This window comes from Haliotis rufescens, unplaced genomic scaffold (assembly GCF_023055435.1).
Source record: "Haliotis rufescens isolate VD_foot unplaced genomic scaffold, xgHalRufe1.0.p SCAF_7, whole genome shotgun sequence".
NCBI classification, from domain to species: Eukaryota; Metazoa; Mollusca; class Gastropoda; order Lepetellida; family Haliotidae; genus Haliotis; species Haliotis rufescens.
Genome location: NW_025964361.1, coordinates 51053768 through 51072069, shown reverse-complemented (window position 1 = coordinate 51072069; position 18302 = coordinate 51053768). Strand labels below are relative to the sequence as shown.

Below are 18302 nucleotides of genomic sequence, written 5' to 3'. Positions count from 1 at the left end.
ATAATGTCACACCTTGTATGCGTTTTATTTTGTACAGCATGTCCGAATGAGCGTATATCCTGCAGGATAATGTCACACCTTGTATGTGTTTTATTTTGTACGGCTTCCCGAATAAGCGTATATCCTGCAGGATAATGTAACACCTTGTATGTGTTCTTATTTTGCACGGCTTCCCGAATGAGCGTATATCCTGCAGGATTAAGTAACACCTTGCATGTGTTTTATTTTGTAGAGCATGTCCGAATAAGCATATATCTTCCAGGATAATGTCACACCTTGTATGTGGGTTTTCTTTTACGGCTTGCCCGATTGAGCATACATCCTGCAAGTTAAAGGTACATACCAAACGGCTGGCCCTTCTGCCTCTCCTGTAATTCTACAGATTTGTACATTGTACTGTGCACATGTATTGACCGTATTTGTATACCTATCAAGCGTGTGTAGTTTCGACTTTATATAAAACAAATATGTCAACACTTCTACTCATATAATATTGCCTGTTGATGTAACATATGTCAACCTATTCCTTGACAATGGCGTTCCCCCGTTGAATCCTGGCTTATAGCTTCAATCAAACCAATCTATAAAAAGTAAAGGAAGTTAAGCTGACCCTGACATTGCAGGTTCAGACAGACAGAAAGTTTAGTCTCGTTTCACCTCCATACAGTTCTAAAAAATATAAAATTATAATACATTATATATACAGTGTATTGAGCCACATTTTTTAGTTATGAGAGACGTAAAAGTCAGTAAAATCTGATATTTCTTTTGCTTTCTGGTTTAATCGTTCACGGCTGTATTGACATACTGGCTACATGTACAAGCCTTCCCTAATTGTTTTAATCTCAGGGAAGCGCAAGCCGGGATCAGGAATAACTACTCAATTATTTACAATGTGTTTATTCTAAATGTGCTACGATACTTGTAAGAATCAATAGAATAATTTGTATTGTGTGCTTGTTGATTTTAATAACGCCTTTGATACAGTTTGGAGATGGGGTTTGTGGACTAGACTGAAAACAACACATATCAAAGGAATATTTTTACTGAACCAGAAAACGTATGCTTCACATAATATTGATGCAACGGATTGTTTCGTATTGGTGTACAAGGTGAACATTTTGCTACCCTTCTTATCCGCAATGTGCCTAGACATATAAACGTTTCTATCTGAAATAGTTTGAATGAAGTGCAAAGTGTAAATAACATCATTAACGATTCACTTCGTTTGTACTAAAACTTTAGTCATGTTATATGGAATGATATGCTGAAGGATTAAACTTCAGATCTAAAAAAATGTTTAACTGTATTTGAAGAATAATGTAATAAATGTAAACTCAAAGTGAATCTAGATAACAATCAGGCATCGAGGGCCATGCATACAGTGTTTCAAACAAAATAGACTTTAAGAACTGCGTAACAATTGTCAGCTTAAACGTTTTTCACCAAATGGTCCAGTCTGTATTGTTATATTGTTCAGAAATAGGAGCTTTGAGAAACCAATACTCTTGGAACATGTACATTTAAAATGTATTAAACATATTGGCATACCTTAGTTATAACAATCAACGCGTACGCGACATGTACATGGCTAACTGGGGGAATATCAACTCAGCAGGTACACTAAAGTATGATCTCGTACTGGTGAAAATTTCTACCATCTGATAACACTCTCTCAGATAGTGCTTGCAAATTGATATTTCGTTTACCTAATGTAATCAAGACTACAACTTTCCACTTCTGAATGTCATGTTTGTCATGGTTGAAACAGTTGATATTATTACCATCTGACCTAAGTATTTGTCTTACTTGCTTTAGAACTGCTAATCTCAAGTTACCTGTTGAAAATGAAAGCTGTTTTTAAAGAAGAGAAATTATGCATTATGTAAAAATGCAATCGGTGATGAAATGCATTGTTTGTTGTAATGTCACTATTTTTCAGATATAAAATTCAGTTGCAACCTGCTTGTTACTGTTAATATCCTACCACTGTCTCAGCTGGTTGTTATTCTTTGTAACTACTCTCCGTGTAAGTGCACGTGCAGAGGTTGTGCGATCTGATTTAGATGACTGGGGATTACACCTTATTTCAGGGTTTTGCAGACAGACAGAGACTCCTAGTTAATTTGAGTCTCACCTTATTTTTACATATTAAACATTGTACTGTGACATAAAATTGAGCCATTAGTTTTGGGGGTTATGAGGGGCTAGATGTATGTTCAATGCATATTTTGAAAAAAAACAATCTCCTAAATATAAACCAGGATACCTTTACGTAAAAACGTTTACATACAATACAGAATAAACTAGAAACTATATAAACCTGAGCTCTGATATTAATGTTTGCACAGATTTAAGATAGTTTTGCAGTTTCTGGCACTGACCCTTACAGCTCTGGGACGGTCCAGGATAAAACAAACTTTAAATGATCACTTTCATTTTGTATTTTCAGTAAAACCGGACGAACGTCATTATACACTGGACAGTGTAATAACACATGTATCTCACCCTCAACGCAGCTGTTACAGTTAACACACACTCTCCCGTCTAGATGTACCTTTGTATACCGTCCAGTTTCCAATCGAATAGGAGTCATCCAGCTCCTAAAAACTGCTGGCTATTTACGATTTAATTTAGACATGGCAAATTGGTTGAAATATTCCACACTGTGTTCGCTCCTCAACTGGTTGTACAGACGTAGTTTGTTTCCTCCGTTACCCCTTAAACTGTTAACTTGGTTTATTGATGCAGTCAACCTTTTTTGTACTTCTCAAATACTTTCTCTCACTTCTTTACTAATAGCGTCCGCCCGGAGAGCGGAAGGTCCGGGGTTCGATCCCCGGCCGCGTCATACCAAAAGACGTTAAAAGATGGTACTTGTTGTTACCCTGTCTGGCGCTCGGCATTAAGGGGCTAAAACTAGGACTGGTCGGCTCGGAGTCGGTATACTGTGTCTGAGTGGGGTATTCATGTTAAACTGCGGCATGGTATCTCAGTGGGCCAGCACTATAAATCGGCATCAGTCCGGACTAGTACAAGCAGCCACACAAACACACACACATACATGCACGTCGCTATATAAGTGCAATAATCTTGGACTCGACGTTAAACCCCAGCACCATCTTTACTAATATGACGATAATGAAAACCATAATCCGTTGAAATGAACCTCCTAGTACTAAGTCTTTATACTTGGAATGAACTGTACGAATCCAGTTCCTCTTCTTATCCATCACGTCTGTTGGCCCACATAAAACCTTTCCTTCGTATTCTGTGTTGAAGAAACCTAAAGCGTTAATATAACTTAGGTACGGTCTCCAAATGTCGTATTGTTAAAGGTACCCATCCAAAGTCTCCTGATTCAGAATTACTTGGAGCAAATTCTCTAAGGCCTATAAAAGTCTCACAGCCTTATTTTGAATTGCATTCATACACGAGAGGTTGTGGTTTCCCCAGACTGCTGCTCTGTGCTGGATTGTAGACCACACCATGGAGTCGTACAGTTTAGTGTACGTATTATACTTCATGCCACACAAACTTGAGGATCAGGAGCCCTAGTGCCATGTTTGATAATCTAAATGTTTTGTGAGTAGCAATACTAAATGGTTGTAACTGATGGCAACTTCAATAGGCGTTGTTCCACAAATAATTTATTATGCTTGTGGTTCTGTACACAGGCGGATTTCTTAAGTGGATTGATCTTTATTTGGGGCATTGATAGTCATTTCATTACATATATATTCTCAGTCACCTAATTTCCAATGTTCTTCTAGAAGTCAACTTCTGAATCGCAAAGCTTTTCAATATCAGCTATAGCCTTTTCTACGTATTGTCGCTTAGCTTTTGTAACATACCAATCAAAAAACCTTCTCTTTGCAACATCCACTGCCTTGTACTGGCGCTTCCTTGTCCATTCAGTGTACTCCGTTTCCTCTCTGCATCACACGTCATACACTTGAAATGTGTGCAGTACATCGTAGCCCACATGGTGTATGTAGGATAGCTGCTATTTGCGGCTGATATGGATTCAACGCTAACGGCTCAGTACTGGTGCGTTGACATTCATACCATTCTCGAGGAAGTCACCAACGCACAAGTACAGTCAAGCTGCTCCACTGCAAGGGCAGACACTCAGACCCTCTGTACACTGTACCTATGTACTTATAACTTGTATGTATGGTTCTTTGGGAAATCATGTTGTCTATATTATTGCCCTAGAACATCAGCCTATTGAGGATCACGATAGTCTGGGATATTAGAATGAATCAAACCCTCATTGACCATTTACGTTGAAAAGGCTTTGAGTCTGTTAAATACTATCAACCACATTTCACACACACATACGATTCTCTAATGCGAAAATCCTCCTCTGAAACTTATATTTACCTGCAAAATAGGACGGCGTCGTGATGAAATCTTCCAACGTTTAATCAAGCTACAATGAACATGACGCAAGGACGTTCAGGCCGCAGCCAATCAGAAGGCTGCATTCGGCTATCAAGTTAAAGTGGCGTGATTAATGTTCACGTAAGAGTGGTCCCCCTTTGACCGTATTCGTCATTTTGGTGTCACACAGAAGCGTTCCTAAAATCCATGCCGGATGCACTTGAATCCAATCCTTTTGTTACACTTGCATCAAATCGGCCATTTTGTAACAACCAGCAATTACATCATTAAATTATGGTACATGCCGTCAACTATTGGCTGGTCCAGCCTCAATTATTGACAGACCTCCGCTGTATAGTTCAAATGGTTAGGTGTGTCGTAAATCAATATTGACTCACTCAATATGTTATTACAACCATGGGGACCTGGGGACCTACACTGTCCAGAAATCTCCACAATAACACTTCCTGGTTTGTCAACGTATCCAAATTGCGTGACTGCACATGAAGCCAATCACAACTCAATGAGCACAGAGATAGGCATATGGGTCACTGACATGTGACGCTAAGGTCAGATTGATGAAGATTTTTTAACTTGAGTTTGAGATGTTTGCTTATGATCCTGTTCCAGACTTCGTGTTTTATGGAATTCCAGAATGATGACAATATTGATTTGTTTCATAACAAATAGTAGAGTTCATACAAATTTAATGAAGTATATTTACAGAATAACCCACGAGGTACGAGTGATTACGGGAAATATGTTATATTTGAAATTATTTGAGCTAATTTCACTCGTGACATATTTCCTGTAATTACTCGTACCGATCGGGTTATTCTATTGATTACCAAAAATCACATCAAAGACATGTTTCAAGGAGGTAAAACCTGTCACCGATCAGGATTCAGCTGTTTGTATCAATCCGCGTGTGAAAAAACACTGTCCACTCACTCCAATCGAATTACTCAGTTAACGTGTTGTTACGCGTTAAAAATATAGTTTTGTTAAAAAACTTTAAAGATTACATTTCTGTCTGATTTACACAGCGTTCACTATCGGAGCCATACTATCTAGCATTGATAAAGAAGACAAGTTTCCAAACAGGTTCATCAGGTTTTTTAATCAAGGCCTGTTTTGACAAGATCTCGTCACTGACAGACAGCCGCCGCCGTGCTTCAGCAGAGACACAGATTTCACATTGAGAAGAGGAAACACGCACAGGAGTTGATATTTTGATGTGATTCATTAATGGTCGAATAGCTGTTGATCGATAGTCACGTTGTCCAATGAAAAGAGATCTTTGTTTAACTGACCAATCACTAATTGCAAATATCAAAAAGATATACGCTCGTAACACTGCATTTTTTAGCCCATATGGGTCATCGAGTGTGCTTAAGCTGCTCTCAGTGATCTATCATCTCTAAATGCAATGTCCTTGAATAAATCAAGGAAGTTGAAAGTTTTCCATATTTATTATTGAAATTAGTTCCCGCAGTGCGTGAGTGAGTGAGTTGGGTTTAACACCGCTTTTAACAGTATTCCAGTCATATCACGGCGTGTCAGCTTTATGTGGGAGGAAAGCCCGAAGTGATGCAGGTCTCAGACGTTTACCACTTCGGTGAAACCCACGAGCACGGGTATGGTGCTGACAAACCTAGAAACATAATCGTGGCGAACCGGGATTCGAACCCACAATCATAGGTTTCTGGCGTGTCGAAGGGACGCAACTCTGCACAGCGAATCGCGGCGCCTTAGACGATTGGGCCACCCCTGCCCATTCATAGCAATACAGACTTGGTGGGTATCATGAATTGGGGTTGATATTTAATCACCTATGACAAGGACGATATCAGATTTTTATGCACGATTTGCCATTTTACTCTAGAAACCGCAATGAAAGTTGACCGATGCTGGCCTTGAGTAAAGATAGGATAGGGCATTTCTGACATTAATACATCTAGAAATATTGAAGTGACTACACATGGCCAGTGCTCCTCTAACCACACCTAAAAGTCTCTTTCTATAGGAGATTGAATCTAAAAGGAAAGAATGAGAAAGTGATTTAACTTGTCTGGCGACATTCCGGGTGTGACGTAACTTGCCTGGCGACATTCCAGGTGGGACAAGCAAGGGAGTGACGGGCTGGCAACGTTCCAGATAGTACAAGCAGAGGACAAAATCGGAATAAGTGATAGATAATTTATTTAATTTATAAGGTACATCTGCAAGAGGCAATTTCGTCTTTGCGAAGGACTACAATAGCCACAAATACGTTGACCACACTGGAAGATGACGGTGAGGACGCAATGTTGTAGGCTATCACACCAGGAGATGACGCGACGATAGCCAACTCAGGTGAGTTTATGAGTTGAAACTATAATTTCATATTTACCTTTTTCCTGTTCTCTTCTCACCGAGAAGGCAGGTCAGGGGTCAGTTAACTGTGACTAAGAATGGAGGTCAGAGGTCACATGCAGTACTAATAATATTTTAAGGGCCGAAGTAGAAAACGTTTGTGCTCGCTCGTCTAGCATTGCAACATTTTCAATATTTTGTACGGGATAACGCAATTCAAAATCTGGAACATAAACCGACACACACTTTCAACGACTACTATCACTTCTATCAGTTCACGAATTTCATTGTTACGAATGAACGTATTTAGAGTTTTTACTTTGTTACATTGAAAAGAAAACTGAAAGTGACGTCGAAACCATTCAAATGGGCGTCATTTTCAATTCAAATTGTTTTTCCAAAATGGCGTACAAAAACTAGTGGGATTTTGTTACCTTTGTACGTGGTGAAGAAAGTTGCTTTATGATTGCTCTGCTTTTGTTAAAGTCACGGGTATGCTATTCTGTAGATCCATAATTCTGTGCACACAGCTGATTTCTATGACCGTTAGTCGGGACATAATAAGGCATTCTGAGACTTCGATAGGCGTTTACTATGTAGCCATGACTCCTTTGTATGTATAACACTACTATTGACGTGCCATGAACGTAGGCGCACACTGAGTCACAATGACAGATACATTGCAGCACCCACCAGTGATGTCCTGCCACTTCATGAGGGTCACAAATTTTCCGACGTTCATACAGTTTGGCCCTGACTCTATGCAGGTTCATACTCCAATGAACTCACACAAAGTGAAGGTCAATTCTTAAGTAAACACATGATTGTCAGCCATTGACAGCTGTGAGGTGTGAGTAACCGTGATGTAGGTCGAGTTCTGCCACATCCAAGTTCGGGGTGGAGAGGCATTTACTTTGATGTTATTATTGTTTACTGGGGGTAATTGCTTTCTAACTAATAACTGTTAGACATGTTAAATGTATATCAGAATGTTAATTCATAAAGTTTGCTGTAGAAATATATTCGTTTAGCATTTTAAAACCTTTTTCTATTACCCGTCACCCCTACAATAGAAACGATGGCATGTTCGATTTCCAAGAAATGACCTCTCGCACACATTACCGAGAAACGACAGCCAGTCCACAGTGTTCAACAGTGTGCAAAAGTTTGATAGAAATTAAAACATCTCTCTTTGGATTAAGTTAGGAGTGTTATTTGTCAACTTCGTTTAAAAAACTATGTGTTTTGAACACTTATTATGAACTACTCAAGACTTTGGTGTTTTTTAATCTTGAACTTTAGTAATATTTGTTACATATATAACTACCTGTGACCACTTTTCGGAATGTTCTAAGATCGCGGACCTGTGCACCTGTGTAATTGCGCGTTGCAAGAGAGCGCCGTTTTCCAACCTATGTTGCAGTCATGGTAGAATGGAGATAAACCTACTGTGTTTTGAAACCTCTTTATTATAATTTATATATATTAAAATTATAATAAAGAGGTATCTATTCCACAGTGGGACTACATCAAATTTCAAAACACAGTAGGTTTATCTCCTAAATGAAACAAGCCCTGACCAATACATTACATATATTTGCCTGTGTTTACGTCCTCAGTGTCAGTGTTTGATGATCGGATAGGAGTTGTCTCCCCTGAAGAGCGCTCATCATATGTAAACAATGTTTAATCCGCTGCTTTGTCAATTTTTTGTCCTCTCAGCTGCTCCCGGGCGATCATTTACACATATCACAGTATCCGATTTCCGATCACATAAATAAACAGCCAGTGAATAGCTTCTTGTATCTTATCCTTGGTTGTCCCCCCATTTTAGCGCTTCTGAGAAAACGGTAGACAGGGGATGTCATTCACACATTTGTTGTTGTATCCTCAGTCACACAATATCCTTCTCATTGCAGTGTAGACTTAGCTGTTTGTAATACATTTTTACAGTCCTGAGTTACAACAAAGTTCACTATTATTAACAAATGTAAATTTTGGAATAACAGAGGCGGTCTCCACGAAATGAAAGTCCAACAACTGGTAGTCTAGATCACATACTTTGTGTACTTCTCTGACAAGTGAACGCCTCCCTGGTCTAGTGGTAGATGATCTGCCTGGAGAGGCGAAGGTCCGGGGTTCATTCCCCAGCTGCATCATACCAAAAGATTTTTAAGAGGGTACTTGTTGCCCCCATTTGTGGTCTTTCTGTGTAGCAAAAACATTTGAATTAGAGATCATTCTGGTTTGGTGCCCAAATACTGCAGTCTTCCCATAGGTCTTCGCGGAACAGTTGGCAGATTGTGAATGTGCAAATGAGAGAAAATGACGGAAATAGTTTCAGCTAAAGAGGTTAACCCAGACAGTCAAAATAATAGTGAACATAGGTAGCACACACACACACGCAAGCACACATGCATGCACCTGCTCCCTACACACACAAACACACACACCAGCACACACGCAAGAACACATGCATGCACCCCCACACACCCCAGCACACATGCATGCACCTCCTCCCTACACACACAAACCCACTCACCAGCACACACACAAGAACATATGTATGCACCCCCACACACCCCATCACCCATGCATGCACCTCCTCCCTACACACACAAACACACACTAGCACACACGCAAGAACACATGCATGCACCTCCACACACCCCAGCACACATGCATGCACCTCCTCCCTACACACACAAACCCACACACCAGCACACACACATGCACACATGCATGGACCTACACACACCCCAACACACATGCATGCACCCCAGCATACACAGAAACGCACACACACCAGCACACACGCATGCATACACACATACACACACACCCCAACACACACAAAACACACGGACACACACTTTGTAGTTACAATACTAAAAGATTGCTGAATGTTCCATACACTCCCATCAAATAAATTCTCATTCCTCTTCAAATTCAGAATTTCTCAGTTGGGATGGAGGGGGAAAGCAAGAGTGACAATGACAATCGACCTGAAACAACACAAGCCAGATTAGATAGCCCGCCAGAAGACACCAGGACATCAGCTTAATTACCGACGACCATGTCTTTCACTCGTTCGTGTTGCTGCGGTAATGTTGCAGATTTCCATTCATCCCTTTCCTGTAATAACTATAAAAGCTAAGTGCGCAAATCACATAGAGAGGAGTCAATAATTTTCATCTGCAACATTTAATTATTCCGAAATTGTGACATGGCCCCAACTTTTATTGTGTGGAAAAACTGTTAAAATGCGAAATTTGTCACAGATACTAGTAAACTATAAACGATTTTACTCCAAAGGTCAACACTCTGTTGAAATGGACACTGCAGAGATCAGTGAGACGGGCGATCTGTCGGTGGGGAGTCAGAGGGAGCATGCCAGCGACTCAACAGAGAGTTCTAGTTCAGAATCAGAGGGAAAAAGCAAGAGTGACAATGACAATCGACCTGAAACAACACAAGCTAGATCAGATAGCCTGCCAGAAGACACCAGGACATCATATGTGTCTTCAGGTGTGTATACGTACCATTACATACCATACTTGATTGTATGAATAGTCAGTGCTTCAGTTGCAGGACTCTGCTTGACCAGAGTCAATTCAGCATACACCCGCTTACTTTTGCATTAATATTGATACCAACATGCAACTACTCAGAGGTAGAAAGTGCAGAGCTCCAGATAACTTTTTGAGCATTTAAGTTTTTACTCTAGGGATTCTATTTTAATTGGGTTATTACATTTTTCATTGGGTTACCGATATTTTTTTCACTCATCTATTCATCACTCTATTGGGTTTTTCCCAAAATTAGTGAACAATTTTTATTTAAAAAAAGAAATAATGTTTTAGATGTATATAACTGTTCTAAATATATAGGCTTGACTCGGAAAGAAAATTAGCTCGAAAGTGTGTTTCGGAAATTAACTCCTTTGTACGCGTGCTGAAAAGCTTCATTTGGTATTATATTAAATGTGTGCTGTTTTTTTATAATTTGATTTTTTCATTTGATGCATGCGTTTCAGAGGCCTTGTGCACGGCAGCAAGCGACATGAAAAGAGTGTGTACTTCTAACACATCTAGTCAACAGTGGTTTGACCGTGAATGTGAGCTACTCAAAAAGGAAAGATGTAAATATTTAAACAATTTTAGGAGAAAAAAGGATAATAACTCATTATATGAGTATAATTATATTAGAAATAAATATAATAGTGTATGCAGAGAAAAGAAAACGAATTTTTTCAAAGAGAAACAGGAAAAACTTGAACATTGTATACGCGATTCTAAACAATTCTGGGCCACTCCTAAAGGGCTAAATACTAATCGTAATACACAAAACAATATTCCAATTGATGATTGGTTTAACTATTTCAGGGATCTGTTTTCAACTTCTACAGAGAACGAGGAAAGATGTTTTGATATCGACGAATGGAATGTATTTGATAACTCTTTTTGTCAGTTAACTTCAGATATTCTTGATTCACCTATAACAAGAAATGAAATTTCAGAAAGCATCGCAAACTTAAAAAGCAATAAAGCAGCTGGTGAAGATAATTTAATTCCTGAATTTTTTTAATATTCGTCCGATATTCTCCTCCCCTACCTTGAAATTCTTTTTAACGTTATGCTTGAAAAGACTTATTTTCCAGAACAGTGGACTCTGGGGATAATAATTCCTTTGCACAAACAGGGATCAACTAATGTCACCAATAACTATAGGGGTATAACTCTTTTGAGTGTTTTCAGTAAGATTTTTACCAGTATTATACACAAACGTTTAGTATTTTGGACAGATTCCTTTAATAAGATAGATGAAGCACAAGCCGGTTTCAGGTATGGATACTCTACAATTGATAATGTATTTGTATTGCAGACACTTGTACAGAGATATTTAGCACGAAAAGGAGAAAAAATGTATGCTATATTTGTTGATTTTGCTAAGGCGTTTGACTCAATTAACAGAAACATGTTGTGGTCCCTTTGCAAATCTCAAGGTATCAGTACTTAAATTGGTAAATTACTATGTTGTATATATCACAATGTGAAGGTCTGTGTTCGAAACAATAACACCTTATCTGATTCCTTCTACTGTAATATTGGGGTTAGACAAGGATGTATTCTAAGTCCATTCCTGTTTTCATTTTTCATAAATGAACTTTCGATACAAATATCTGAAAATTGTAACGAGGGTATCCAACTCCATCCAGAAACTATTAAACTTTTCCTACTCCTTTTTGCTGATGATATAGTTATGTTCTCGAGCACAGTACCTGGACTTCAAAAGTTAATAAATGAACTTGAGTATTATTGTAACAAATGGAAATTGAAGGTCAATATCGATAAGACAAAGGTTGTAGTTTTCAAAAATGGAGGGAAATTATCAAAACGAGAAAAATGGCTATATAAAGGTGAAAAACTTGAGGTTGTAAGAAGTTACAAATATTTGGGGGTACATTTTACAAATCGACTTACTTGGTCACTGCATTGCAACAAAGCCGCACTACAAGCCAAAAAGATTTTAATTGGCATTTTACAAAACCTAAAACCCCTTGGAAATATTAGCTTTGAAACATTCTCTAAGATTTTCGACACGAAGATCAGTCCTATTTTACTCTATGGTGCTGAAGTCTGGGGCCTAGAGAACTATGATACAATAGAGAAGGTTCATCTATTTGCGTATAAAAGATTTCTAGGAGTAAATTCCAACACTCCAAATGTTACAGTTTACGGGGAATCTGGGAGATACCCAATGTATATATTCAGTTACATAAAAGTAATAAAATATTGGATAAAATTGCTTAAAATGCCAAATACCAGATTCCCAAAGAAATGCTATAACATGATGATTCTTTACGATAGCAGAGGGAAGGGGGGGGGGGGGGGGGAAGGGGGGGGGTATTTTACGCAAGTACGCTGCTTATCTGTAGCTCTGAAAGTGTATATTGAAAGAATAATATGCGACAGCTTTAAATCTGTTATAACATGTAACAATGTCCTGTCTTGTCACTGGCTACATAAGTGTACATATAATAATGCTGTGTCTTGTAGCTAGCTACATAAGTGTACATATAATAATGCTGTGTCTTGTAGCTGGCTACATAAGTGTACACATAATAATGCCCTATCGTGTAGCTGGCTACATAAGTGTACATATAATAATGCCGTGTCTTGTATCTAGCTACATAAGTGTACATATAATAATGCTGTGTCTTGTAGCTGGCTACATAAGTGTACACATAATAATGCCCTATCGTGTAGCTGGCTACATAAGTGTACATATAATAATGCCCTATCTTGTAGCTGGCTACATTGGTGTACATATAATAATGCTGTATCTTGCAGCTGACTACATTGGTGTACATCTCATAATGCCTGATCGTGTAGCTGGCTACATAAGGGTACATATAATAATGCCCTATTTTGTAGCTGGCTTCATCTCATAATGCCTGATCGTGTAGCTGGCTACATAAGGGTACATATAATAATGCCCTCTCTTGCCGCTGGCTACATAAGTGTACTTTTGATAATGCCTTATCTACAAGCCACAAGATCTACACTTATGTACACTTATGTAGCCAGCTGCAGTATAAGGCATCAATATATGTACACTTATGTAGCCAGATGGAATATAGGATTTAATGATTCACTTATGTAGCCAGATACAATATGGGGCCTTAGTATATGTACACTTATGTAGCTAGCTGCAGTATAAGACATTAATATATGTACATTCATGTAGCCAGATGGAATAAAGGATTTTATCATTTACTTATTTTGGTTTGGTTTGTTGTTGAACGCCGCAATCAGCAATATTCCAGCTATATGACGGTAGTCTGTAAACAATCGAGTCTGGACCAGACAATCCAGTGATTAATATCATGAACATCGATCCGCGCAAATCGGATCGATGACATGCATTAACCAAGTCAGCGAGCCTGACCACCCGACCCCGTTAGTCGCCTTTTACAACAAGAATAGTCACCTTTTACGGCAAGCATGGGTTGCTGAAGACCTATTCTACCCCGGAATCTTCACGGGTCTATTTACTTATGTAGCCAGATACAAGATGGGGCATTAGTATATGTACACTTATGTAGCCAGCTGCAGTATAAGCATGATAAGGCATCAATATCTGTACACTCATATAGCTAGATGGAATATAGGATTTTATTATTTACTTATGTAGCCAGATAGCTAGCTACATAAGTGTACATATAATAATGTCATGTCTTGTAGCTGGCTACATAAGTTTACATATAATAATGCTGTATCTTGTAGCTGGCTACATAAGTGTACACATAATAATGCTGTGTCTTGTAGCTGGCTACATAGGTGTACATATAATAATGCTGTGTCTTGTAGCTAGCTACATAAGTGTACACATAATAATGCTGTGTCTTGTAGCTAGCTACATAAGTGTACACATAATAATGCTGTGTCTTGTAGCTGGCTACATAAGTGTACATATAATAATGCTGTGTCTTGTAGCTAGCTACATAAGTGTACACATAATAATGCTGTGTCTTGTAGCTAGCTACATAAGTGTACACATAATAATGCTGTATCTTGTAGCTGGCTACATAGGTGTACATATAACAATGTTGTGTCTTGTATCTAGCTACATAAGTGTACATATTGTTATGAGTGACGTTGTATATTTGTGTCAAAGGCAAAGCTTAAGCAAGTAGCTGAGTATCACGACATTAGAATAGATGAGACAGCTAAAAATGATGTCATTCAGAAAGTATTGTGGGGAGAATCAGTTTGCAAAAACTTAGTTCAGGAGAGACACATTGGATGTATTTGAGAGTGAGAAAGTTGCTAAGATGCAATTTGACAGGGAAATAGAATTGCTGAAAGTAAAGAGAGATATATAGAGAGAAAAACAAGAATATGTGGAGAAAGAACATGGGTATGAACGTGAGAGATATGAGCTTGAAAGACAAGAAAAGCGGGAACAGCGGGAGCATGAGCGCGAGATGGAAAAACTAAGCAGAGGGTTTGAATTAGGGAGGACTAGAAGTAGATTAAATATACTTGCTACCTTTTCACGTTGTTATAGTTTGCTTAAAGGCAAAGTGCTTAATTACCGACGACCATGCCTTTCACTTGTTCGTGTTGCTCCGGTAATGTTGCAGATTTCCATTCATCCCTTTCCTGTAATAACTATAAAAGCTAAGTGCGCAAATCACATAGAGAGGAGTCAATAATTGTCATCTGCAACATTTAATTATTCCGAAATTGTGACACGGCCCCAACTTTTATTGTGTAGAAAAACTGTTAAAATGCGAAATTTGTCACAGATACTAGAAAACTATAAACGATTTTACTCCAAAGGTGAACACTCTGTTGAAATGGACACTGCAGAGATCAGTGAGACGGGCGATCTGTCGGCGGGGATCATATCTAAAGGAAGTCAGAGGGAGCATGCCAGCGACTCAACAGAGAGTTCTAGTTCAGAATCAGAGTTGGAGAGGGAAAAGGAACGTCTCCTCGCTGAAGATAAGCGCCTGACTAGATCCCACAGAAAACAACAACTCCGGGCTGAAATCAATGAGCTACAAGCTTCAGTAGAGGATAAAAAGGTCAAGAAACAGGCAAGTGTGAAACCCAGGTTCCTGACGGAAATAGTTTCAACTAAAGAGGTTAACCCAGACAGTCTAAATAATAGTGATTATAGGTAGCACACACACACACGCAAGCAAACATGCATGCACCTCCTCCCTACACACACAAACACATACACCAGCACACACACAAGCACACATGAATGCACCTACACACACCCCAACACACGTGCATGCACCCCAGCATACACAGAAATGCACACACACCAGCACACACGCATGCATACACACATACACACACACCCCAACACTCACAAAACACACGGACACACACTTTGTAGTTACAATACTAAAAGATTGCTGAATGTTCCATACACTCCCATCAAATAAATTCTCATTCCTCTTCAAAATTCAGAATGTCTCAGTTAGGATGGAGGGGAAAAGCAAGAGTGACAATGACAAACGACCTGAAACAACACAAGCCAGATTAGATAGCCTGCCAGAAGACACCAGGACATCATATGTTTCTTCAGGTGTGTATACGTGCCATTACATACCATACTTGATTGTATGAATAGTCAGTGCTTCAGTTGCAGGACTCTGCTTGACCAGAGTCAATTCAGCATACACCCGCTTCCTTTTGCATTAATATTGATACCAACATGCAACTACCCAGAGCTAGAAAGTGCAGTTGAGTAGAAATTGAGTTTTTACTCTAGCGTTTCTATTTTAATTGGGTTATTACATTTTTCATTGGGTTACATATATTTGTTTCACTCATCTATTCATCACTCTATTGGGGTTTTACCAAAATTAGTGAACAATTTAAGATTTAAAAAAAGAAATAATGTTTTAGATGTATATAACTGTTCTAAATATATAGGCTTGACTCGGAAAGAAAATTAGCTCGTAAGTGTGTTTCGGAAATTAACTCCTTTGTACGCATGCTGAAAAGCTTCATTGGGTATTAAATGTGTGCTGTTTTTTTATAATTTGATTTTTTCATTTGATGCATGCGTTTCTGTACGCAAGTTAATTGAAAGTAATTGGATTTTGAATAAAAAAATTATTTTTTTTTTGGGGGGGGGGGGGGGGGGGGTGTATTTTACGCCCAGTACGCTGCTTATCTGTAGCTCTGAAAGTGTATATTAAAAGAATAATATGCGATAGCTTTAAATCTGTTATAACATGTAACAATGTCCTGTCTTGTAGCTGGCTACATAAGTGTACATATAATAATGCTGTATCTTGTAGCTGGCTACATAAGTGTACATATAATAATGCCCTATTTTGCAGCTGGCTACATAAGTGTACATATAATAATGCCATGTCTTGTAGCTGGCTACATAAGTGTACATATAATAATGCTGTATCTTGTAGCTGGCTACATAAGTGTACATATAATAATGCCCTTTTTTGCAGCTGGCTACATAAGTGTACATATAATAATGCCATGTCTTGTAGCTGGCTACATAAGTGTACACATATTAATGCTGTGTCTTGTAGCTGGCTGCATAAGTGTACACATAATAATGCTTTGTCTTGTAGCTGGGTACATAAGTGTACATATAATAATGCTGTGTCTTGTAGCTTGCTACATAAGTGTACACATAATAATGCTGTGTCTTGTAGCTGGCTACATAGGTGTACATATAATAATGCTGTGTCTTGTATCTAGCTCCATAAGTGTACATATAATTATGCTGTGTCTTGTAGCTGGCTACATAGGTGTACATATAATAATGCTGTGTCTTGTAGCTAGCTACATAAGTGTAAATATAATAATGCGGTATCTTGTAGCTCGCTACATAAGTGTACACATAATAATGCCCTATTTTGCAGCTGGCTACATAAGTGTACATATAATAATGCTGTATCTTGTAGCTTGCTACATAAGTGTACATATAATAATGCTGTGTCTTGTAGCTAGCTGCATAAGTGTACATATAATAATGCTGTATCTTGTAGCTGGCTACATAAGTGTACATATAATAATGCCATATCTTGTAGCTGGCTACGTACGTGTACACATAATAATGCTGTGTCTTGTAGCTGGCGACATAAGTGTACATATAAAAATGTCCTGTCTTGTAGCTGGCTACATAAGTGTACATATAATAATGTCCTGTCTTGTAGCTGGCTATATAAGTGTACACATAATAATGCCATGTCTTGTAGCTGGCTACATAAGTGTACATATAATAATGGTGTGTCTTGTAGCTGGCGACATAAGTGTACATATTAAAATGGTGTGTCTTGAAGCTGGCGACATAAGTGTACATATAGTAATGCCATGTCTTGTAGGTGGCTACATAAGTGTACACATAATAATGCCGTGTTTTGTAGCTTGCTACATAGATGTACATATAATAATGCTGTGTCTTGTAACTTGCACCATAAGTGTACACATAATAATGCTGTGTCTTGTAGCTGGCTACATAGGTGTACATATAATAATGCCGTGTCTTGTAGCTGGCTACATAAGTGTACACATAATAATGCTGTGTCTTGTAGCTGGCTACATAAGTGTACACTTAATAATGCTGTGTCTTGTAGCTGGCTACATAAGTGTACATATAAAAATGTCCTGTCTTGTAGCTGGCTACATAAGTGTACATATAGTAATGCCATGTCTTGTAGGTGGCTACATAAGTGTACACATAATAATGCCGTGTTTTGTAGCTTGCTACATAAGTGTACATATAATAATGCTGTGTCTTGTAACTTGCACCATAAGTGTACACATAATAATGATGTGTCTTGTAGCTGGCTACATAGGTGTACATATTATAATGCTGTGTCTTGTAGCTGGCTTCATAAGTGTACACATAATAATGCTGTGTCTTGTAGCTGGCTACATAAGTGTACACATAATAATGCTGTGTCTTGTAGCTGGCTTCATAAGTGTACACATAATAATGCTGTGTCTTGTAGCTGGCTACATAAGTGTACATATAATAATGCCCTATTTTGCAGCTGGCTA

The 18302-nt window shown here is 38.5% G+C and overlaps 1 protein-coding gene across 7 annotated transcripts in view; it reads left to right on the top strand.

The window, feature by feature from the left end:
• Positions 1 to 6477: 6477 nt before the first annotated feature.
• Positions 6478 to 18302, top strand: part of LOC124111218 (serine/threonine-protein phosphatase 6 regulatory ankyrin repeat subunit C-like) — a 108626-nt gene continuing 96801 nt past the window's right edge. Inside the window, exons 1-6 of one of the 7 annotated variants that reach the window (XM_048387302.1) lie at positions 6478 to 6741; positions 9695 to 9795; positions 10253 to 10269; positions 10778 to 10882; positions 15090 to 15349; positions 15735 to 15852. In XM_048387302.1, the coding sequence (XP_048243259.1) occupies positions 9710 to 9795; positions 10253 to 10269; positions 10778 to 10882; positions 15090 to 15349; positions 15735 to 15852 (586 nt within the window). In that variant the 5' untranslated portion in view covers positions 6478 to 6741; positions 9695 to 9709. Of the gene's footprint in view, positions 6742 to 9694; positions 10270 to 10777; positions 10883 to 15089; positions 15350 to 15734; positions 15853 to 18302 lie in introns of those variants that run through there. The other 6 variants (XM_048387300.1, XM_048387303.1, XM_048387299.1 and 3 more) reach the window with 6 other exon arrangements.